Raw genomic sequence first — 24,985 nt, forward strand, 5'->3', positions numbered from 1 at the left:
AATCACAATAATATCGTATCGTGACATAAGTATTGGGATGATATCGTATTGTGAGGCCTCTGGTGATTGATCGTGGCTTTGAAAGTTGGTGCTACCAATTCCCACAGGTGTTCCAATTTGTCTGGATTACTTACAACCCCCTCTGTTTGTGTAAAAGTATTGCTGGAACACACTGTGGTACCATACCCTGGTGAGCAGTATTGTACTGCACAAAGTAGTGTGTTGCCATAAAAATGGCGGGAAAAAGGTAATTAACAATGGAAGATAGACAGACCATCATAACACTTAAAAATGTTGGTCTTTCCTACAGATAAATTGCAAAGAAAGTCAAGGTGTCAGTGAGTACAGTATTCTTCACCATCAAAAGGCACTTAGAAACTGGGGGAAACTCTGACAGGAAGAGGTCTGGCAGACCCAAAGCCACAACAGAATCAGAAGACAAGTTACTGAGAGTCAACAGCTTCAAGCACAGCTTAATAGTGGTCGTAATAAGCAAGTCTCAGTTTCAACTGTAAAGAGAAGACTTCGAGCTGCAGGTTTGATAGGTCGAGTTGCAGCAAGAAAGCCATTGCTAAGACGTTAAGAAATAATAAGAAAAAGAGGCTTGCCTGGGCCAAGAAACATTGTCAATGGACTACTGAAGACTGGAAGAAGGTGTTATGGACTGATGAATCAAAATTTGAAATCTTCGGTTCATCACGCAGGATTTTTGTATGCCGTCGAGTAGGCGAAAGGATTGTTCCTCAGTGTGTGACATCAACTGTCAAACATGGAGGAGGAAGCATGATGATCTGGGGCTGTTTGCTGGATCCACGGTCGGTGATTTGTACAGAGTGAAAGGCACCCTGAACCAAAACGGCTACCACAGCATTTTGCAGCGCCATGCAGCACCCTCTGGTATGCGCCTAGTTGGTCAGGGGTTCATCCTACAGCAAGATAATGACCCAAAACATAAGTCCAAACTATGCCAGAACTACGTTAGCAAAAAAGAACAAGATGGTAGGCTTAAAAACATGGAGTGGCCAGCACAGTCACCAGACTTAAACCCCATTGAGATTTGGGAAGAACTTTCTGAAGAATATTTGATTTCCATTGTAGAAAGAATGCCATGAGTGTGTTCAGCTGTTATATCTGCCAAAGGGGGCTACTTTGATGAGTCAAAAATGTAAAATACATTTTGGTTTATAAATTGATTCCATGATTTCGTTTTTAACTTAAATTGTTCATTTGTTCTATTCTTTCATTTCAGAGTACAATAAGACATTGAACTGCATGAATTTCAATAAAAACCTGGAAAAATTGGGGTGTTCTAAAACTTTTGACCAGTAGTGTATATATATATGTAAATACGTACGTAATACCTAAATGTGTATAACAAAATGTGTACAAACCAGGGGTTAAAATGGGTCGGAACAATCGGGAACCGAATCTGGCACCTTGGATTATTGCCAGTTTCATACATCGGTGTTTCCCGTTCGTTTAAAATAACGCCAAATATCCATGAACAAGGCAAGTGTCTGTGGTGAGTTCACACTGTAATAAAAGCAGTCACATACTATCTGTCACTTAAACAGATGAAAATCATGTTGACGGTAGCCTACAGTTTACAAATAGGCTCGTTATCGACACGGTAACGTGCTGCAGGTCTGTTGTTTTTAGCTGAGGTAGAAAGAGAATATTCGGTTAAAACAGATCAATGATGCTGTTCTGCCCTTATTGTTCTCCGTGATCTCCATGAAGTATGTAGCTGCGGTGTGTTTTATGTGGACTGACTAAATCGGACTCAGTTTAATAGTTTGGCCTTTGCAATGATGTAACTTAGGATGCAATTTTGCCTTGTGTGCTCTGATTAATTTGGCATGCAGTTATCACACCAGTCATTATTTAGTTTTAATAAAAACTCAACTCCTGGCTGTTTTGGAAGAAGGAGACAACAAGAGTAACAGGCAAATGCGTAGATTTGCAGGGGACATGCCCATTCTAATGCCACTATTCCATCATATACACTTAGCTACACACACACGCACACACACGGCTCCATAACGCCCGCAACGCCTACTTGTTTTTAAACAAATACAAAAAATTGTCTTTATAATTACATGTATTTTTTTTCTCTCACACTGCACGTAGACATGGCTGCCAAACCAGGAGAAGTTCCCTGTGACGTCTGCACTGGAACCAAACTGAAGGCCCTGAAGTCCTGCCTGGTGTGTCTGGTCTCCTACTGTGAGACTCACCTGGAGCCTCATCTGACAGCTTCACGTCTGAAAAGACATCAGCTGATCGACCCTGTGGAGAACCTGGAAGGCAGGATGTGTACGAAGCACGATAAACCTCTGGAGCTGTTCTGTAAGACCGACCAGACATGTGTCTGCATGCTCTGTACTGTTTTAGACCACAAGACCCATGATGTTATTCCTCTGAAAGAAGGATATGAAGGAAAGAAGGCAGAGCTGGGGAAGACAGGGGCTGAAATCCAGCAGATGATCCAGAAGAGACGACTGAAGATTCAGGAGGTCAAACATTCAGTCGACCTCAGTGAGGAAGATTCAGACAGAGAGATAGCAGAAGGTGTTCAGGTCTTCACTTCTCTGAAGGAGTCTGTTGAGAGAGGCCTGAATGAGCTCATCAACACGATCAAAAAGAAGCAGAAAACAACAGAAAAACAGGCTGAAGCTTTCATCAAAGAGCTGGAACAGGAACTCTCTGAGCTGATGAAGAGAAGCACTGAGGTGGAGCAGGTGTTACACTCTGAAGACCACCTCCATCTTCTCCAGAGTGTCCAGTCCCTAAACATCCAAAAACCTCCACCCACCAATGACTGGACAGAGGTCAGTGTCCATCCATCGTCATATGAAGGGACTGTGGTGAAAGCTGTGGTTCAGCTGGAGGAGACATTCAGTAAAGAGATGAAGAAGCTGCTTGAGTCTGAGCTGAAGAGGGTCCAGCAGTATGCAGTGGATGTGACTCTTGATCCTGATACAGCATTTCCTGGTCTCATCCTGTCTGATGATGGGAAACAAGTGAATCATGGTGATGTGAGGAAGAATCTCCCAGACAACCCAGAGAGATTTTCTCTTTATTGTATTGTTTTAGGAAAACAGAGTTTCTCTTCAGGCAGATTTTACTTTGAGGTTCAAGTTAAAGGAAAGACTAAATGGACTTTAGGAGTGGCCAGAGAGTCGAGCAACAATAAAGGAAACATCACACTGAACCCTCAGAAAGGTTACTGGACTATGTCGTTGAGAAATAGAAATGAGTACAAAGCTTCTGCTGATGTCCCTCTCTCTCTGAAGTCTCCTCCTCAGAAGGTGGGGGTGTTTGTGGATTATGAGGAGGGTCTGGTCTCCTTTTATGACGTAGATTCTGCAACTCTTATCTACTCCTTTACTGGCTGCTCCTTCACTGAGAAACTCTTCCCATACTTCCATACTGGTAATAATAATGGTGGTAAAAACTCTGCCCCTCTGATCGTCTCTCCTGTCAGAGTAAACTAATCACTGATCTCATTACAGGTATTGATTTATGTACATATTCATATGTACATAAACAAATGTACATATTCATATTTTTTACATCTTATTTTTTACAAAATCTGTTTCCTGTGGTGACTGATTTACACTTTTTTGATTTATTATCATATGGTTAAATGTGTAGCAATTCTTTGCAAATTAAATCAAACTCAACATATTTGGTGTCTTTAGAAAACTGATTTCTCCTGGAAGTTTGAATAAATGTCTGTGTTTAACAGAGGTTTAAATAGATCTTGTCCACATAACGTGTGTCATGGTGAATCAAATTAATGTGTTGATTATGTGCAGCCACAGAAAACATATTGCTGAATATTTCATTGTGTCATGAAGCTTCATTTGAGAGTTAGGCCTATTACATCCCATAGTGTCTACAGAACACAGGATGTGTCGTTATACTGGGTATACAAATTTAATGGATGTTTCTATCTTGTGTGAAAAGTGTTTTGGATAATTAATGGTCACTTTGGCCATTTTTTTATTTGTTTCATGAATTCTGTAAGATGGTTTATGAGTCAAAGAAATCTGTAAATATGTGATTGTAGAATAAAAACTGTAAAATAAAGCAGTTGTTGAACACAAGGCCTGAGTAAGCAGTGACTTGAGCACCAAACACTGAACAGAAAAGCTGGTTTGCACATAAGTAAGTTGTATTTCTTTACAAATACATTGTGTTTCCTGTGACTGCTTCAAAATTAAAGCTTTGATGCGTTTCATCAGTTGGGTGCTTTTAATGTGTGTGAAGCAGTGGCAGTAGGACATGTTTCCAACAGCAGTGATTCAAAATTAAAAACTATATCCAAAACATCTGCAAGAAAAACTGGATGAGTGTTCTTATTTCAAGAATGAAACCAAAGACAAATATATTTTTCTTTTTTCTTCAGTTTAGGTTAGGTTAAAGGTGCAGACATCCCTGTAAAGATTAAATTATATATCTAAGTGAGCATCCTGCTCACTTAGATATATAATTTAGCATTTTGCATTTAGCAAAAAAACAACTGCAACCAACAATAGAAACTTGACTCGGCTACGGAGGAGCTTATATTAGGATTTAGGATCTAGAAAACAATGACTGCTGTTTTATTTGTTGGTCAAAGTGGTGCATGAAAAACATCATGGTTTTGTATATAAGCCCTGTCAAGACACATTAAAATAGTTAATAAATTATATTGAAAAAACATGCTGGTGTTATTTTATGCAATTTAAACCATACAAAAACCGCAGTGCAGCAGCAAGCGTCAATGTACATACTTCCTGGTGTTATGGCACAGATCGACCACTGGATGGTCCACAACACAAAGAGACAACCAGCATGGAGTCGCTGTGCTGTTAACCAAACACTGATACACCTTCATGATGCCTTGTTACAATTGTCGGGTAAATTGTTTGGGCTGCTAGTAGTGTAGAGTATTCTTACTCTTCCACTTATCAAAGGATGTCTACACAGCTCAGCTGAGTAAAAATTCCTATTAATAAATGATTTAAAAATGAAAAAGAATACCTCAAGAATAAACCACTGTAACGTCAAACTGTTTAGTAGTGTTACATAGTTATTTTGATAACTTGAACACTTGTTTCCATTTTGAACAACTAATTAACCTCCAATGATTGATTACTAGTTGATGAAAACATTGACCTCAGTGAATTATGAATTGACTCCTTTTATTTTTCTGTATACAATCTAAAAAGTTTGGCCACCTTGTCACCCCAAGTCAAAGTGTCCTTGAGCAAGACACTGAACCCCAAGTTGCTCCCCAAATGCTTTTAGCTGTAGGGTTGGGTACCGAAACCTGGTGTTAATATAGCACTGGTGCCTATAAACGACCCGTAACTACTGGACAGCATAGCAACGCAGATTTCGGTGCCTCATTTTGGTGCCACTGAAATGCTTGAGCTTCTCTCTGATGCTCAGAAACAGACGTTACAACAGAAGCATCGCTGCACGTTACACTAGTTAACACTATACATGACAGCAGGCAACATTAGCCTACCATTAGCTAGTAGCTGGATTAAACACGGTAAACATGGGAAAGTGTGACTGTATTTCACCGTAGAGGATTACAACCGCGGGACGTAGCAGCCTGCAGCTGCCGTTGTCTGGAAAAATAACAGACGGTGCTTTCACTTGAAACTCGCATCGCCAGCCTCGTGGTGCATTCAAAGTTATTATAAAATACCCTTTTACCATCTGGTGGTTGTTTTTTGTTGTTTAACAGCAATTTACTGGTGATATAAGTTATTGTTAAAAGTTATTGTTTTTATATTATTAATAAATCATGTCATTTTGACCATATGGCCTTAGCAGCAAACAAGCCGTTCTTTAATTTTACTTTAAAAGTATCGATTCAGGCACCGGCACCGTTTTTAAAAGTGTGGCTTTAGCACTAGTATCAAAAAAACAAAACAAACGACTGTTAACTGTCCACTGCTCCTAATACTTAGGATGGCTTAAACTGCAGAAACTAATTTCACTATATACACTCTTTGTAGGTGAAGATTAACTCATTTCCACCAGATGTATAACGGCTGCGGATCGGCTCCGCTGCGTGTCTGCTGCGTGCTCCGCAGTCCGTCAATACCCACCAGGTCCAGATTTGTTGCGGAACGGCTGCGGCCATGATGACTGACAGCTGTAGTCACGAGGACCCACAAGTTCTCACGAATTCACGTAGAATAGAACCACAAAACCAACAACAGTTTGTTTCCATCCAGAGGTGTAGAGGGGAAACAGCTCTGTGCTGTGTTTTCAAGCTGTAGTGCAGAGAAATATGATGCGCTGTGAGCACGGTGTATTTTATTTTGAAAATTAACCGGATATTTATTTTGTTTCTGTGCTCGACTTCCTGTCCCGCACTATCTGCCGTGTGTTGAATTGCTGCGGAGCTCTCCGGCGTCTGGCAAAAATTTAAGCTCTGCGTATCTGCTGCGGACCGCCGGAGCTGGGACGCAGTCGGAACGCAGCCGTTATGCAGCCAGTGGAAATACACACATTGACTTTAATGGAAACCTAATGACTCCACCGCTGTTTCGGAGCCGTTCCGCAGCCATTACGCATCTGGTGGAAATCCACGGTAAGAATAAAGTTAGTTTGTTAATGGGTTCAGTTGTGGTGGCAACAAATTACCAGAATAACAAAACTCACAGCAACATGTAGTCCTGATAACACAGCACTCCATTATAGTAAGTGACGGAGTAACACTGGATGTACAGCATTCTAACGTCAGTTTACTTGGAGTCAAACTCTTTGTACATGTTGTTATGAGGTTAGACTGTTCCTCCCTCATTACATAATTAACCTGAAAACTCTCTGGGAGCTCTACAGGTGTGACTGGATCCTGCTCTCACGTCACATGACTTTTCTGGATATAAAGGTGTTACGATGTTACGGATGTCAGTCAGATGAACACAGACAGCAGCAGCATCTGTCAGAGTCTGCTGATGAAGGTATGACGTCTCTTTGACCTCATCTGAATGTAACTTTAACAGTGGAGCAGCCTGACAGGTAACATTACACACCTTTGATGAAAAAACTTATGATGATATTTTGGGGGCTACATAATATACTTTAATATGAGAGCAGTGATTAATTCTTTCAGCACTATTGTAAACTGTTTGTAGATCTGAAGTATCTCAGTAAGTATTCTATGATGTGTGACGTTTTGGCCAAAATGAGCCTTTTTATATTCAGTTGAGTCAGATTTAATCAGCACCAGGAAACAAGTTAGATTTTAATCTCCGCTGACTTCACTGCTGAGATATGAGGGAGAGTCAGAACTTCTCCATCAGCCTGAATACTTTATTCACTGAAACTTGATCAGCTGTTTCTGACTCTACAAAAGTACTCAGAGCCTTTAGGAGGCGGGGCCCGTGTTGTATTCCCTGGGTTTGATTTGGTGTGAAGGCAAAAAGTTGTTTTTAATTGGCAGGTGTGTCACAAACTTCAACCCATCAAAAGTGTAAATCTGTCTTGGTTTTGATTTGTGGACACACATCCTCAACAAAAACATAAAATATATTTATTATTATTATTATTATTATTATTATTATTAACAGCAAAGCAGCCTTTTAATCCTGAACTATAGACTGAATAAAAACACATCCAGAGGTTTCTGAAGGGACAAGTTGAAACCTGCAGTTTGTCTCTGTCAGTTTCTGGAGCAGGATAATCCTAATATCAGTCCTTCCAGAAAAATGCAGAGTTTTTTTGTGATTGTTGAAGGCAAAAATCCTTGATTATGCGGCCCGTTTTCTTAAAAAGTCCAATGGAATATGTGGGATATTTATGCAATTTTATGCAATGAAATTGCGAGAACTTGCAAAAACTGCGGTTTGATGAAAAAGAGAAAAAACAGTGATTCCCCCAACACACTGCTATCGATGATGTTCACGTAGCGTAATTACGTCACTTCATAACATCACTTCATAACGTCACTTCATAACGTCACTTCATAACGTCACTTCATAACGTCACTTCATAATGTTCCCATGGCAACAGGGGAAAATGGCTGCTCTTGTGTGAAGTAAACACAACATTTTTCAACTTTCTGCTAAAATATATGTGACTTTTTTTGCAACGAAAATGCGGGGATTATGAAATCATGCAATAAATATAAATCTTAAGTCAAAAATCTGGCAACATGACAGCTGGTAAACGGAGGGTTGTCTCAGTCAAGATCAGATGCTCCTGCCATTGTGCCCTCAGGCCTCTCCAGCTAATGACTCTGTCTTTTCAATGTCTTTTCATTAGATAAGCTTAGTTCTCAAATCAAATTGAAACCTAATCAAGTAAGACTTCACCAGATAGACAATAGAAGATAGATACCTGTGGGGGGCAAACTTACGGGGGAGTGCTCCACTCATTCCAATCAGATGTGTTAAGTTTAAAGTTGTAGTTTCATGATGAGGTTATCTTTTTTATATTATAGTATTGTTTTGTTTCATGATGCTAGCAAGGCTAAAACAACAAGACAGCCTTTATTTGATTTTATGTGATCTCTGAATATGTGATGGTGAAAACCTATCAACTTCAAGGAGCTCTGAAGGTGACCAAGAAGGTTTTAGAGATGATCAACAGGAAGGATCTGGTCCAGAGTCTGTCCGACACCAGCTCAGGACCACAAGGTCAGTCACCCTTTTTAATTTGTATTTTTAGGAAGAAAGAGTGGATGGACATGAGAAACGCAATACTTGTAAGGGAACAGATTGTTATTTGTGACCTGCTGATACAACTTGTACACTCGGCAGCAACACATTCTCCAGCTGTAAACGACGCCATGAACGATGCATCATTTTAGATTGTAAACAGATAAAAAACTATTTTATAGATAAAAAAACATTAACATTTATTTCAGTGTATTCTCTATTTGTTGTAACATTACTGTAGTGGAATTTCAAGCTCATGCTCTGTAAGTTGAGTTAGTGGTACCCAGGTCTCATTCAGATCAGTGGCCACTATAACCTCATAACCTTTCCAGGTGAACAAGTACTTCAGCTCTGTGTCTCTAACATAACAGCTGTATGATAAGACTGCCAAGGTCACGGAGGAAGTCAACACATAACACATTCTGCCTGTCTGTTTTAGGCGCCTGTAATATCTTTCAGGTCTTTATAAGGTTCAGCTAAACCTAATGCCTCCAGCATGAGTTTAAATAAACCTTCAGGTAGACAGGAACTTCAGAATCTTGTGATGGCACCTACACTGTACTGTGTAATCCTAAATTCTCCTCAACTGAGAATTCATTAAATGCTTCTGTGTAAGTAATCATTCATTAAATTAGAGATGCACCGATTAAAACTTTCAAGGCCGATTCCGATTTCCAATTTTTCATTGAGTTTGACCAGCCGATACCGATTTTAGCCGATTCCGATTTCATTTTTTCCAACCACTTTACAGCACACACAAATATAATTTTTTTTCATCTTTTCTTTAATAGAAAATTTTACATTTTGAATAGAACATAGATTTTTTTTTAATAGATAATTGATCGCTATGAAATAGTCTAATATAAATTACTCCTGGTGTCGGAAATTCACACACATCTAAAGTGCAATGTTATGGAAGAACCATTTCCTTCTTTTCACATCCAATAGCCAACTAGAAAATGTGATATATTTAGTAAACTAAACTTCTTTATGTATGAAAACAGGTAATGGCAATAACATAATATATAAATAACAACTACAAATAAAATAAATATAGCTTTGCAGTATAACGATATTTCTCAAAACACACACACAGGCCTGTTTTAACGTCAACAGTAACGTAGTTCCTTTTTTAACAAGTTTGCTTTATGTGTCATTGTGCAAATATGAACACTACTGTTGCTATCAACAGGCTTATCTGCTAACGTCAGCTACCGATGGTTACCTCGGAATAATCCAGCAAATAGACAGTACCCAAGTGAGCCATTACGTGAAACAGATGATTTAACGTCACGACTCATTTTACACACAGTTTAACAACAAGACTAAACACTGAGGGAAGATTACTACGTTTTTAATGTTGGTTTTGAGCGCTATGCATCCACACTAACCTGGAAAGCATTTTAAACAGTAACGTTAATACAGTGTGTCGGAGGAATCCAGCGTCTCTTTTTTTTTTTTTAATACAGTGTCTCCTGCAGTGGGGTGTCAGAGGCAGAGGTACCGCAGTGTTCGCTAACGTTAGCTTCTTGTCTCATCTGGGGTCTGATAAACAGTAAATTCATCAAAGTCAACGCTATTTTCTGATAAACTGTTGCTGTCATATTTCATAGGACCCACGTGAGTGGGGTTTTCATGCTGACTGTTTGCCTGAGCCGTGTTTAATTACGACTTTATGACATTTAATAAACAGCTGATTGAGTAGCTGTGCACCACTGCTTGTGCATGTGTGATGCTGATGTTGCACGAGTGCCCAAGTTGATTTGACCGGCATAAAATCTGCATATGTCAGACTGACCGGCCGGTCTCCGGTCATGGCCGATGACGTGAAAATCTGCCAATTCCGGTCAAAAGCCGGTCAATCGGTGCATCTCTACATTAAATGCTTCTGTGTAAGTAATCAAAGTCTTTCCGAACTTCCTTTACGAATGGGAAAGGAGTTGTGCTACTCCTGAATGTCTGTTATGTTTGTATACGTATAAATGTGTAAAAACTAAAATGTGTACAAACCAGGTCTCACACTGCCTGTAGTTATGGCTGCTGCCAGCAATGTGTCATCTGAAGAAGAAGTGTCCAAACCAGAAGTTCCCTGTGACGTCTGCACTGGAACCAAACTGAAGGCCCTGAAGTCCTGCCTGGTGTGTCTGGTCTCCTACTGTGAGACTCACCTGGAGCCTCATCTGACCATGTCAGGTCTGAAAAGACATCAGCTGATCGACCCTGTGGAGAACCTGGAAGACAAGATGTGTACGAAGCACAATAAACCTCTGGAGCTGTTCTGTAAGACCGACCAGACATGTGTCTGCATGCTCTGCTCTGTTTTAGACCACAAGATGCATGATGTTGTTCCTCTGAAAGAAGACTATGAAGAAAAGAAGGCTGAGCTGGAGGCTGACATTCAGCAGATGATCCAGAAGAGACGACTGAAGATTCAGGAGATCAAACACTCAGTGGACCTCAGTGAGGAAGATGCAGACAGAGAGATAGCAGAAGGTGTTCAGGCCTTCACTTCTCTGAAGGAGTCTGTTAAGAGAGGCCTGAATGATCTCATCAACACGATCAAAGAGAAGCAGAAAACAACAGAAAAACAGGCTGAAGCTTTCATCAAAGAGCTGGAACAGGAAATCTCTGAGCTGATGAAGAGAAGCACTGAGGTGGAGCAGGTGTTACGCTCTGAAGACCACCTCCATCTTCTCCAGAGTGTCCAGTCCCTAAAGATCCAACGACCTCCACCCACCAAGGACTGGACAAAGGTCAGCATCCGTCCATCATCATATGAGGGGACTGTGGTGAAAGCTGTGGCTCAGCTGGAGGAGACACTCAGTAAAGAGATGAAGAAGCGACTCCCTGAGTCCGAGCTGAAGAGGGTCCAGCAGTATGCAGTGGATGTGACTCTTGATCCTGATACAGCACATCCTGAACTCATCCTGTCTGATGATGGGAAACAAGTGAATCATTTTGATATGAGGAAGAATCTCCCAGACAACCCAGAGAGATTTACTAATTCTTTTAGTGTTTTAGGAAAGCAGAGTTTTCCTTCAGGTAGATTTTACTTTGAGGTTCAAGTTAAAGGAAAGACTGATTGGGATTTAGGAGTGGCCAGAGAGTCGATCAACAGGAAGTACACATTCCCACCGCAACCACAGGATGGTTCCTGGACTATAATGTGTAGGAATAGAAATGCATACCAAGCTATGGCTATCCCTCCAGTCCTTCTCCCTCTAAAGTCTCGGCCTCAGAAGGTGGGGGTGTTTGTGGATTATGAAGAGGGTCTGGTCTCCTTTTATGACGTAGATGCTGCAGCTCTTATCTACTCCTTTACTGACTGCTCCTTCACTGACTGCTCCTTCTATGAGAAACTCTTCCCATACTTCACTCCCAGTTTTGTTATTTTTAAAGACTCTGCCCCTCTGATCATCTCTCCTGTCAGAGTAAACTAATCACTGATCTCATTTCAGGTATTGATTTGTGTTCAGTCAAAGGAACAAATTTACATATTCATGTATTGTAGATCATATTTTCTACAGAATCCGTTTCCTGTGGCGACTGATTTACACTTTATTCCATTTATTATCATATGGTTAAATGTGCAGCAATTCTTTGCAATTTGACTCAAACTTCATCTTGACATATTTGGTGTCTTTAGAAACTTATGTGTGTCATGTGTTACAGAAGTTGCATTGGCTTCCGGTTAAATTCCGTTTAGATTTTAAAGTTTTGCTTTTAACTTACAAAGCACTTAACAATTTGGCTCCTTCATATCTTCAAGATCTTCTTCATATTCACACTCCTTCCCGCACTCTAAGATCTGCTTCTGCACTTACACTTGTTCTGCCACGCACTAGGACAGCTTCTATGGGGTCACGAGCTTTTGGCTATGCTGCTCCCCATTTATGGAACTCTCTTCCTGTGGAAGTTCGAAACAGTTCTAGTCTCTCAGTTTTTAAATCTCGTCTTAAAACGTATCTGTTTAGGCAGGCTTTTATGTGATTAATGTTTGATTCTGTACTGGTTTGATTTTTCTTCTTCTTCTTTAAATGTTTTTTTATAAATTGTGTAAGGCGTCCTTGAGTGCCATGAAAGGCGCCTTTAAATAAAATGTATTATTATTATTATTATTAGGATGCATCAAATTAATATTTTGATTATGTAATCAGATACACATTTATTTATATTTGATGTTTAGCCACAGAAAACATATTATTGAATATTTCATTGTGTCATGAAGCTTCATTTAAGAGTGATGTCTATTACATCCCATAGTGTCTACAGAACACAGTCGTTATACCGTGTATAAAAAGTTAATGAATGTTTCTATCTTGTGTGAAAAGTTTTTGGGATAATTACTGGTCAGTTTGGTCATTTTTTATTTGTTTCATGAATTCTATAAGATGGTGTATGAGACAAAGAAATCTGTAAATATGTGATTGTAGAATAAAAACTGTAAAATAAAGCAGATGTTGAACACAAGGTCTGAGTAAGCAGTGACTTGAGCACCAAACACTGAACAGAAAAGCCGTTTTTTTCTTTTTGTTTTTTAAACATTCGTAATTTCGAGACAGTTCGGACTGGAACAAACAGACGAAATTTGGTCCGACGAAAAGAGGTGTTTAGTTGAAAAAACTCTGACTCAGAGAGATAGTCTTAGAGGACGGGGAAGCCTGTCTACAAACCAATCAGTTACAAGCATCGGGAGACGTAGCTCATGTTTGGGATAGTTTTGTCACGTATAGTTCTTTAGTGCGCTCGCATAACTGCAGTGTGAAACCTAAACTTACCGGAAGAAAATGTTTTGAAAAACAATTGCTACAAGTAAGAATATTATTGTGAACATCTTTAATTACCATTATGACTAGTAAGAATATAATTTTGACTAGGAGAAATGCGTGTTTTCATCTATAGTTGTTCTGCAGAGCTGCTTCTTGCGGGTAACGTCTGACAATAACAATAACTTTAGTTTTCTATGTTGTAAGTTGACAATATTGTTTAAAGAACTTTAAACTCTGAACATTTCTTGAGAGCTGACAGCCTTCTTCTTGTCTGAGCATGTCTCCATGACTTCCTGTTAGTGTAGACCACTAACTGGTGTTGTGACAGAGAACGACCACTAGATGGATCACAACACAAAAGAATGATGAGACAAAGTTATTGTACTGCTGCCACGCTGACCACCAAACACTCCTGATACATGAGAGTGAACACACATCACTCATCACTAATCACTCATGATGGACGAAGACACAACCAACAACCTCACATATGTTTTCCTTCAGGAGGAGACCCCATCTCCTCCATCTTCACCAGTTTATAAAGACAAAATTTGCTCGTTTCTAGAACTTTCTGAAAGTCTCATTTTCCTGATTCTCGTCTTGTTTTAACACAGAAGTTTATTCATGAAAAATCACTGAAACAAAGAAATCTGGTGAACTGGTAGAAGTAGAATTAACTCACATGTTGTGTTCCTGCTAAAACTAATACACTACAATACAAGTTAAACTAATATCAATGAGGGTAGACTAAATAACAGAAACAGGTCAGAAATATGGTAACATATCAAAAGCATTCTTATTTCACACATTAGATTATATCCCTTCTATTACAATACAAAATACTATATTGCTGCTACAGAGGCAGATGTTTAAAAAACCTTTATTTTCAATCTTCATTCATGTAAACTGTGTGGATGAATGAATGAATCCAGCAAAACATTTTACATACAACAGGAAGTAACTCTCTTTAACTCCCCAAATATTACATATTCAATGTGTGAAAAGACCTATAGTTAATGTGTAAGTATATATTTTATTTCTTGATATTCTGATTATCTTGTTGATGATACATATTATATTTATTGGACGATTTGATGCAACGTTGCAGATGTGTAACGTCTCTCTCTTTGTGTCCAATAAACTATAAACTAAACTCTTCTGGTTAATATAAAGCTGCAGCACATTCATGTTTCAACACACATAATAAATCATTAGTTATAGCATGACCATTGCTCCATATTAACCAGACAACATCCTGGTATTTCCCAATAAGAGTGCACATGAGAGGGAGGAAACAGACCACAGAGCTGCAGTAAGAGGAGGAGCAACGCTGGAAAGAGGAGAGATACAACGTCACACTCCAGAAATGAAAGTTAAGTTTGTCAGAGTGTCAGCCACGCTGCAGTAGAGACAAGTCTCTGTTTCTCTCTGAAAGAAAACTCAAACTGACTTCATCAGGTCTTTCTCAACAACACAGCAGAGTCTCTGCCAAACACTGGTGAGTACAGCTGATCAGATTTACACTTTCTACAACCAGGATTAACACTAAACTTCAGCTCTACTCACAAAGGATGCTCCACTCTTTTAATTACTTGTGAAATTTCACGCCCGCCGATAGGGGGGGACAAACGGGTCTGTTGTCCCGGGCCCACAGTAGGGGGGGGCCCAGAACTGGGGGCCCAGAACTGGGCCCTCATTAAATTATGGAATAATTGAAAAAAAAAATTTTAAATAGGCCTATTTGTGGAAAAAAATATGTAATATTTGAGTTACATAAAAACTTTTTATTTGTGTTCTTCCTAATTGTCCTTGAAATAGTGGTCAAGAACCCCCCCACCCCCAACACAAAAATGGTTTGGCCACTTATCAAAGTTGATGTTGTTTTCAGTAGATTTGAAGTTCATGCAGCTCAAAATGTCCGGTCAGCACAAGTCCGGTTGCTCAGAAAAGGAAGAGAAAAGAGAAGAAGAAAATAGAGGCCGTAGAGATTTTCTAAAAAATATTTAAAAAAAAAGGTGGTGACGGTGAAGCTGGAACTGTCAACGTAAGCAAGGTAAGAAACAGCGCAGCCAACGTTTACGAGCCATGTAACGTAAGCTAACAGGCCAGCTCTCATGTTAACGTCCATTAGCTTGTATAAAAGCCTGAGACAACACGTTCTCTCTGACAGAAAGAGTTGAGTTTGGTAGCTCCGTCAGAGAGGATGAGACAGAGAGGAGAGAGATCCAGCTGCTGTCAGGTGACAGAGAGAGTGATGCGGGAGGGGTATGAAGGTAAATATGGTGCAAAACGTGAGAGCTTGTAGAATACAATGTGAGAACTTGCAGAACAAAAAAATTTAACTTGTATGTTAAAATTTGCACTTGTAAAATAAAAATTTGCACTTGTAAAATAAAAATTTGCACTTGTAAAATAAAAATGTGCACTTGTAAAATAAAAATTTGCACTTGTAAAATAAAAATTTGCACTTGTAAAAATTATTCACATTTGAAGTCACAAAAGAAAAAAAACATGAGAGCTTGTAAAAAAATCTGAACTTGTAAATTGAAATTTGCACTTGTAGAAAAATATTCACAAATGTGTAGATTGATATTTGCATGAACACAATGACAGCTGCAAACTTGTAATGCAACATTTACTCATGTACTTTTTTTTTTTACTCAGGTTGATTTTCCATCACAACCACAACTCAGTGATTACAACCTCTCGAATCTGTCACTGTATGCGCTCTCTCGCATCACAAAGAGGCGAATCTGCGCCTCGACTTTTGCAACACTTGTTGCGATACATTTGGTGCAAAACTAATTTGTACCTGTGGACTTAGGCTGTGGAGCTCTGATCCAACAGAACGGGGAAAGCAGGGTTTCTATCGCCAGATGAGGGACAACTCTGTCCGGCTTATTTAGCTATGTCGCATGGAAGCCTGGTTGAATAGCAAGCTAGCGTTAGCTAACTAACCAACCAGCCTGATTCTAAATAAATACCTTTTAATTATCTTAACACTTTTTAACAGTCAAACTGAAACACTGGCGGTGAGCTCCAGGTCCTGCAGCCGCAGACGGACCGTCACCAGCGGGTATCCGGCCGCGAACAACATCCGCTATTATTGCCAGAAATGGCCACCTCGCCTCGACCTGCAGTCGGAGCTCCAGCGGGACACAGAGAGCCCCGCACCCGGTAGCAGCTCACCGCTAGTGTTGGTGGAATAGCAAGCTAGCGTTAGCTAACTAACCAGCTTCTAAATAAATACCTTTTAGTTATCTAAACACTTTAACAGTCAAACTGAAACACTGGCGGTGAGCTCCAGGTCCTGCAGCCGCAGACGGACCGTCATCAGCGGGTAACACGTGCCAAGTTCTGCATCCCTGCCAAGACTTCCATCCATAAGGGGAAATAATGATTTTATAAGGCAAAGTAGCTACTGTTTAATTAAAATGTAGGCTATATACATTCCTTTGTCATGTTCATCAATGATGATTATAATTTTACAACGTTTAGAGACATCAATGTTTTATCAGACTATCATTTCCTTGCTACCTGGGTGCAAATCTCGAGCAACGAGGGTTAAGAGATGACGCATTATTCGGCAAAATAATTGCTGCTGCCGCGAGGTGGATGTAATTCTGCAGAAGCTATTGTTGCTGCCCGCGCGGGTGCAATGATTGGCAGTGAGGCACAACATCAGCAAAGCAAGCTGTGGTCATGGCCGGGGATGTGCCGATGCTACCGGGTGCGGGGCTCTCTGTGCCCGCTGGAGCTCCGACTGCAGGTCGAGTTCGGCAGCCGAAGCTTTCTGGCAATAATAGCGATGTTGCTCCGCTGGCGCGATACCGCTGGTCGGTCCGTCTGCAGGACCTGAGCTCACCGCCAGTGTTTCAGTTTGACTGTTAAAAGTGTTAAGATAATTAAAAGTATTTATTAGAATCGAGGCTTGTTGGTTAGCAGCTAACGCTAGCTTGCTATTCAACCAGGCTTCCTCGCGATATAAGCTAAATAAGCCGGACAGTAGTTTCCCTCCCTCATCTGGCGATAGAAACACCCCCCTTTCCCCGTTCTGTTGGATGAGAGCTCAAGCGCCTAAGTCCACAGGTACAAATTAGTTTTGCACCAAATGTTAACGCAACAAGTGTTGCAAAAGCGATGGCGCATTCCTTCTTTTGTGATGCGAGAGCGCATACAGTGACCAGGTTCGAAACACGGAGTTGTTGTTTGTGATGGAAAATCAACCTGAGTAAAAAAAAAGTACATGAGTAAATGTTGCATTACATGTTTGCAGCTGTCATTGTGTTCATGCAAATATCAATCTACACATTTGTGAATATTTTTTCTACGAAGTGCAAATTTCAATTCACAAGTTCAGAATTTTTTACAAGCTCTCATGTTTTTTTCTTTTGTTGACTTCAAATGTGAATAATTTTACAAGTGCAAATTTTATTTTACAAAGTCTACAAATTACATTTTACAAGTGCAAATTTTATTTTACTTACGCGCAAATTCTTATTTTACAAGGTCTGCTACACTTTACACATTTTACACAGGTGCGAATTTTAACATACAAGTTAAATTTTTTTGTTCTGCAAGTTCTCACATTGTAGTCTACAAGCTCACGTTTTGCACCATTACCTTCATGAGAGGGCCGCTGCGCCCGCATAGACGGAGGGACAGAGTCAGGCTACCGTGAGAGAGAGAGAGAGATGCGGGGAGGGGCCGCTGCCCTGTCGGAGAGTCTGAGCAGGATGGATCAGAGACTGATCACATTAATTTCAGTGAGAGATGTGAGGAGAGGAGAGGAAGATCAGAGGAGAGGAAGAGCATAGGAGAGGAAGAGCATAGGAGAGGAGCAGGAGAGGAAGAGGAGAGGAGAGGACCAGGAGAGGAAGAGAAGAGGAGAGGTACAGGAGATGAACAGGAGAGGAGAGGAACAGGAGAGGAGCAGGAGAGGAAGAGGAGAGGAGAGGACCAGGAGAGGAAGAGCAGAGGAGAGGTACAGGAGATGAACAGGAGAGGAGAGGAACAGGAGAGGAAGAGCAGGGGAGAGGAAAAGCAAGGAAAAAGGAGAGATTTGGGCGCGGGGGGCCCATCTAAGCTTATCTCGTCCCGGGCCCAGGCAAGACTGTCAGCTGGCCTGTGTGAAATTTGTAATAATATAACTAGACTAACAGTCTCTCTGTGTCAGTTCTCAGGACTTTAGGAACTGGTTACTGATTACCTCCTACACACTACTTTCTCTATTTCCTCTGGCTGTTTCACAACAAAAGCTTTCCACCAGATAACCAGTGGAAGGCTTTTAATGTGAAGCAGCTGGAGGAAATGTACAGTAAGCAGAGCTAAATGTGTCTACACAATAGGGTGTGTACATATTGATGATGAAATGAACACCACAGTCAGCTGATACCTTAACACACTTGTATCTTGTTTTTATATGTCCGAGTGAATGTGTCTTTGTGACTGGAGCCTTGTCAAAGACAATTTTCTGTAACCCTTGTGTAACAGACAAAAAAGTATTATCTCATCTTATCTTATTCTGTGCTGTTTTATCAGAGTAGCGCTTCAGCTTGTCCGGCCAACTTTAATGGGCTTGTTTGTGCACAGCTTGGTGCAAGTTAAAACACTTCTGTCAGGGCTGGCCGAGTGCTGAGGCAGGAAAAGGATTCTGGACCCAAAGTGAACGACACGATAAGGCAGATGCAGGTGTAGAATTCATTATAAGAGAAAATAATCCAGGCTTACGTGAGTCTTTAAGAATCCAAACAGGATATAAATTCCAAAAGTAGTAACTGGACTCCACTATGGCATCAAAAGGTCCAAACCAAAGTCTTACGTAGAAAACAGGAACAAGCTGTTACACTCAACCCTGGACCTTCTGTGTCGATGCATACCCCTCTGTATATATGCGCGTGCTCTACCAACTGAGTTAACCCGGCCACTTAAACGCTGCCTTTGTCAAGGTTGAAAGCAAGTAACGTTTGGACAGCAGCCTCTGTGTTGTTGTATTATTATCCTCATAAGTAAACAACACAACGTGATTGGTTATGATTCTTGTATTCGCAGTGTAAAGCTCAGAAAAACTGACCTTGTTCCATAAAAACTATTCGACTAACTAATATTTGAGTTGCATAAAAAGAACTCATGACGAACACAACAGTTATAAAAAAAATACTGCCGTGCGAATTAATAGCACGAAAAAAACGTTCCCAGTGTTCGATAAACCCAGAAATGTACAGTGACAATGACCAGCAGCCCATCAGTACCCAAGACATGCAGAAGTGTGCGAGGGCCTGTTCATCACTGCTTGCAGCTTAAAGGAGAACTTGATCACTATAAATATGTGAGTACTGTCGATAGCAAAAAAACAAACAGAATCTGTCCTAGCAAACTGGAATTGCTGCAGCTAATGCCCATAGCTACCAGCTAGCTAAAACGGCAGTTGTTGGGGCATATTCTAAAGAGTGCCTTTGTGCCTCTTAACAGACACATAATGCAATTAAAATGTCTGTGCAACATGAACAGGGCTCTTACATGACAACAAGATGCATTTTCAACTCAAACATCCTGCCGCTAGCTCGCCCTGCTAACTGCCATCCGGCAGGGTGTTCAGCCAGGCTTCTGCGATAATCATCACGCAGCAGTTCCATGTGTATTTGTAGCTCATCTATTGTGTGTGACATCAATCTGGCATTGGTGAGTAGGAGTCTTGGCAGTGGCGATCTACGTGGTAGTAGCCTTAGCCGGGCTAGCAGGCCCGACTGGCGTCCTTGCTTCTGCTTCCTCCCAACCTTCCTTGGCCGCCGCGGCTGGCAACAATCCAACGAGCGCCCGCTTGTGTGGTGGATGTCCTCCAGAGGACAGGTCATGCCTTCGCTGCAATTTCTTTTTAGTTAATTTCCCCCTCAAACAAAGGTAATTGAGCACTGTAGTGGTTATGACCATATCAGTGACTATGTAACTACATGGAAACGGGATAAGTTATGTTTGTGGCTTGCACAGTGATAGCGTTATTGAAGGCTAGCTGTAGCTCGCGCTTGGAGCAGCTGCTTCATCTGCATGTTGCCCCTCTGTCTGTCTGGTTCTTTACAATTCTTGTGAGGCTAGTTCTTTGTCTGTATACTCGGGTTCGAATTAATAAGGACGACCATCAAACTCAAAAGGCTCTTCCATGTGTTGTATATCTGCTATATTCTCCATAGTTACATTACTCCAAGCTTCTTCCTTGTGAACAACGCTCTTCACTCTTCACACTAAGCTCCGATCTGCACACTAGGCTACTGTTTACCTTTTCCTTCTACAACTGAATTCCCACGGGACAACGCGAGGCTACAGCTAGCCTTCAGTAACTCTGTTACTGTGCAAGCCACAGACATCAATTATCCCGTTTCTATGTAGTTACGTAGTCACTGATATGGTCATAACCAATAAAGTGCTCAATTACCTATTTTTGACTGGGAAATAAACAAAAACATTTCGCCGGGAAGGCATCATCTGTCCTCTGGAGGACATAGCCAGAACACCAGGCGCTCTGTTGATTGTTATCGGCAGCGGGAGGCGAGGAAGGCAGGGACATGAGAGAAAGTAGAAGCAAGGATGCCGGTTTGGCTTGCTAGCCCGGCTAAGGGAACTTCCACACAGATCGCCACTGCCAACACCAGATCGATCACACACAAAAAGCATACATACACTATGCTACAAGTACACACAGAACTGCTGCGTGATGATTATCATTGAAGTCTGGCTGAACAACACACTCATCCCTGACGGCAGTTAGCAGGGTTAGCCAGCTACCGGCAGGAGACATAGTAGGTGAATTTAAACAATGTCTGAGTCTTGTGGTCACGTAAGGGTCCTGTCCATGTTGCACAGACATTTTAATTGCATTTTGTGTCTGTTAAGAGGCACAAGGGCTAGCCATTTTAGCTAAGTGAGAGCTCTACACGTAGCTGCAGCAACTCTGTCCGATTTGGCTCGTTTTTTTTTTTATTCGAGAGTACTCGCATATTTATTATATCGAGATTAACGCAAAAATTGACTGGACTTCTCGTTTAAATTAAAACTGTAATTTGAATATAATGATTTTCTTTTCTTTCACACTATGTGTGTAGATATGGCTGCTGCAAATTATCTGTCATCTGAAGATCAGTTTCTGTGCCCCATCTGTCTGGATGTGTTCACTGATCCTGTCGCCATACCATGTGGTCACAACTTCTGCAAGAGCTGCATCACTGATCACTGGAATATTAGTGACTGGTGCCAGTGTCCCTTATGTAAAGAGGCCTTTACCAGAAGACCTGATTTGAGGGTCAACACTTTCATCTCTGAGATGGTTGCTCAGTTCAGACGGTCAGCTCAACAGAAAGCCAGCAGCAGCAGCTCAGAGCAACAAGTGTCCAAACCAGGAGAAGTTCCCTGTGACGTCTGCACTGGAACCAAACTGAAGGCCCTGAAGTCCTGCCTGGTGTGTCTGGTCTCCTACTGTGAGACTCACCTGGAGCCTCATCTGACAATGTCAGGTCTGAAAAGACATCAGCTGATCGACCCTGTGGAGAACCTGGAAGGCAGGATGTGTACGAAGCACGATAAACCTCTGGAGCTGTTCTGTAAGACCGACCAGACATGTGTCTGCATGCTCTGCACTGTTTTAGACCACAAGACACATGATGTTGTTCCTCTGAAAGAAGAATATGAAAGAAAGAAGGGCGAGCTGGGGAAGACAGAGGCTGAAATTCAGAAGATGACAAATGAAGATTCAGGAGATCAAACACTCAGTGGACCTCAGTGAGGAAGATGCAGACAGAGAGATAGCAGAAGGTGTTCAGGTCTTCACTTCTCTGAAGGAGTCTGTTGAGAGAGGCCTGAATGATCTCATCAACACGATCAAAGAGAAGCAGAAAACAACAGAAAAACAGGCCAAAGCTTTCATCAAAGAGCTGGAACAGGAAATCTCTGAGCTGATGAAGAGAAGCACTGAGGTGGAGCAGGTGTTACACTCTGAAGAACGCCTCTATCTTCTCCAAAGTGTACAGTCCCTAAACATCCAACAACCTCCACACACCAAGGACTGGACAAAGGTCAGCGTCCATCCATCATCATATGAGGGGACTGTGTTGAAAGCTGTGGTTCAGCTGGAGGAGACACTCAAACAGATGAAGAAGCAGCTCCCTGAGACTGAGGTGAAGAGGTTCCAGCAGTATGCAGTGGATGTGACTCTTGATCCTGATACAGCACATCCTGAACTCATCATGTCTGATGATGGGAAACAAGTGAATCATTGTGATGTATGGAAGACAATTCCAAACAGCAAAAAGAGATTTTCTTATTGTATTTGTGTTTTAGGAAAGCAGAGTTTCTCTTCAGGTAGATTGTACTTTGAGGTGCAAGTTAAAGAAAAAACTAAATGGACTTTAGGAGTGGCCAGAGAGTCAATCAACAGAAAGGGAGACATCACACTGAGCACTAAGGATGGTTACTGGACAATATGGTTGAGAAATGGAAATAAGTACAAAGCTTCTGCTGGCCCTGATGTCCTTCTCTCTCTGAAGTCTCCTCCTCAGAAGGTGGGGGTGTTTGTGGATTATGAGGAGGGTCTGGTCTCCTTTTATGACGTAGATGCTGCAGCCCTTATCTACTCCTTTACTGGCTGCTCCTTCACTGAGAAATTCTTCCCATTCTTCCATACTGGTAATAATGAAGGTGGTACAAACTCTGCCCCTCTGATCATCTCTCCTGTCAGAATGAACTGATCACTGATCTCATTTCAGGTATTGATTTATTTTCAATCAAGGGACCAAATGTACATATTCTTATATTTTACATCTTATTTTCTACAGAAGTTTCCTGTGGTAACCGATTTATTTATTATTATTCCATTTATTATCATATGGTTAAATGTGCAGCAATTCTTTGCAAATTGAACCAAACTTCATCTTGACATATTTGGTGTCTTTAGAAACTGATTTCTTCTGGAACTTATAATAAATATATTTGAGTTTAACAGAGGTTTAAATAGATATTGTCCACATAATGGGTGTCATGATGCATCAAATGAATGTGTTGATTATGTAATCAGACACACATTTATTTGTATTTGATGTGCAGCCACAGAAAACATATTGCTGAATATTTCAGTGTCATGAAGCTTCATTTAAGAGTAAGGCCTATTACATCCCATAGTGTCTACAGAACACAGGATGTGTCATTGTTATACCGGGTATAAAAAGTTAATGGATGTTTCTATCTTGTGTGAAAAGTGTTTAGGATAATTACTGGTCACTTTGGCCATTTTTTCTTTGTTTCATGAATTCTGTAAGATGGTGTATGAGTCAAAGAAATCTATAAATATGTGATTGTAGAATAAAAACTGTAAAATAAAGCAGTTGTTTAACACAAGGCCTGAGTCAGCAGTGACTTGAGCACTGGAGGAAATGTACAGTAAGCAGAGCTTTGTTAGCAGTGCTGTTCTTTAATAAAACTGGTCTACACAACAGGATGTGGACATATTCTAAGAATTAAATACAGATATCTTCAATAAATATCCAGTCTGGCTACTAAATGTTAAAACGGCAACTTATACTATTTAAGGATTTAAATTTAGTTTTGACTAGTACAATCAAAGATGTAGATATATTGAAAAACAATTGCTACAAGTAAGACTTATTGTAGATATCTTTCATTACCATTCCGACTAGTTAGAATATCATTTTGACTATGAGAAATGCTATTATAAATATCTATAATGTAATCACAGATAGGAGTGTGGTTCGATTAAATGTTAAAATGACCTGCCATTGTTAGGCTCTAGTTTGACCCAGAACTGAGGAACAGGCACACAAACACTGATGAGCAGTTTAGAGTGTTTATTGATTTATCTACGATGTAGATTAGCCGAGGAGGGAATTGGCCAGGCGAGCAGCTCCAGGTAGGAGTGGAAGCCGGAGATCAGAAGGCGGGTGTGCGGCCAGGCAGCGATGACAAGAGCTGGGTGGAATGGCTGGTTGAGAGCGGAGCGGTGAGGCGAGCAGGCAGCAAGGAAGCAGATGACAGCAGGTCCAGAGACAGGATCCGAACAGAAAAGGAAACGCAAACTAAAGCACAATGAGGCAAACAAACATAAAACTAGAAACTGAGCAACCAGGAACAGACTCTCTAGTGCACTGAGCAGAGCCAAGTTACCACGAGAATGGTTGTAACGAACGGGCGTTGTAGAGGTGGACAGCCCGGGTAGTTAACTGCTGGGTGATTAGTGGTGATATGCTGCAGCTGAGCTGGACAACGGAGCAGGAGAGAGTGGCCACGCCTCTTGATCCAGTTTCTCCAGGACACGACTCTCGCCAACAGGTGGGAACGAACACACAGACAACAAACACAGGGGAAAAGGGAAGAGGAAAACAAGCAGGACAGGGAGACAGACACTGATCCATAACAGCCATAGTATATCTAAGACATATTTGCTGTTTTCATCTATAGTTGTTCTGCAGAGTTTCTTCTTGCGGGTAACGTCTGAAAATAACAATAACTTTAGTTTTCTACGTTGTAAGTTGACATTATTGTTTA

At 40.9% G+C, this 24,985-nt stretch overlaps 3 protein-coding genes, 1 long non-coding RNA gene and 1 pseudogene across 5 annotated transcripts in view; 4 read left to right on the forward strand and 1 right to left on the reverse strand.

Moving 5' to 3' along the window:
• The window catches only part of LOC120566319 (E3 ubiquitin-protein ligase TRIM39-like), a 503,358-nt gene that overhangs the window by 289,092 nt on the left and 189,281 nt on the right, over nucleotides 1-24,985 (forward strand). The gene's annotated exons all lie outside the window — the stretch shown is intronic.
• LOC120566368 (E3 ubiquitin-protein ligase TRIM21-like) overlaps nucleotides 1-24,985 on the forward strand; it is a 104,984-nt gene that overhangs the window by 3,632 nt on the left and 76,367 nt on the right. The window contains exon 3 of one of the 2 annotated variants that reach the window (XM_039812767.1): nucleotides 2,131-3,512. The exons of the other annotated variant lie outside the window; for it this stretch is intronic. Within the exon in view, the coding sequence (XP_039668701.1) occupies nucleotides 2,131-3,497 (1,367 nt within the window). The 3' untranslated portion in view covers nucleotides 3,498-3,512. Of the gene's footprint in view, nucleotides 1-2,130; nucleotides 3,513-24,985 lie in introns of those variants that run through there. 2 annotated transcript variants of the gene reach the window in all.
• Nucleotides 12,219-23,400, reverse strand: LOC120566903. The gene is made up of 3 exons (XR_005640487.1): nucleotides 23,349-23,400; nucleotides 23,247-23,248; nucleotides 12,219-12,283 (listed from the first exon to the last, which is right to left on the reverse strand). It is a non-coding gene; the product is annotated as an uncharacterized LOC120566903 (long non-coding RNA).
• LOC120566414 (E3 ubiquitin-protein ligase TRIM21-like) overlaps nucleotides 14,835-24,985 on the forward strand; it is an 85,310-nt gene continuing 75,159 nt past the window's right edge. Inside the window, exon 1 of the mRNA XM_039812853.1 lies at nucleotides 14,835-14,939. The gene's annotated coding sequence lies outside the window, so the exon portion shown is untranslated. The remainder of the gene's footprint in view (nucleotides 14,940-24,985) is intronic.
• The window catches only part of LOC120566511, a 114,227-nt pseudogene continuing 104,098 nt past the window's right edge, over nucleotides 14,857-24,985 (forward strand).

This window comes from Perca fluviatilis, chromosome 1 (genome assembly GCF_010015445.1).
Source record: "Perca fluviatilis chromosome 1, GENO_Pfluv_1.0, whole genome shotgun sequence".
NCBI lineage: Eukaryota > Metazoa > Chordata > Actinopteri > Perciformes > Percidae > Perca > Perca fluviatilis.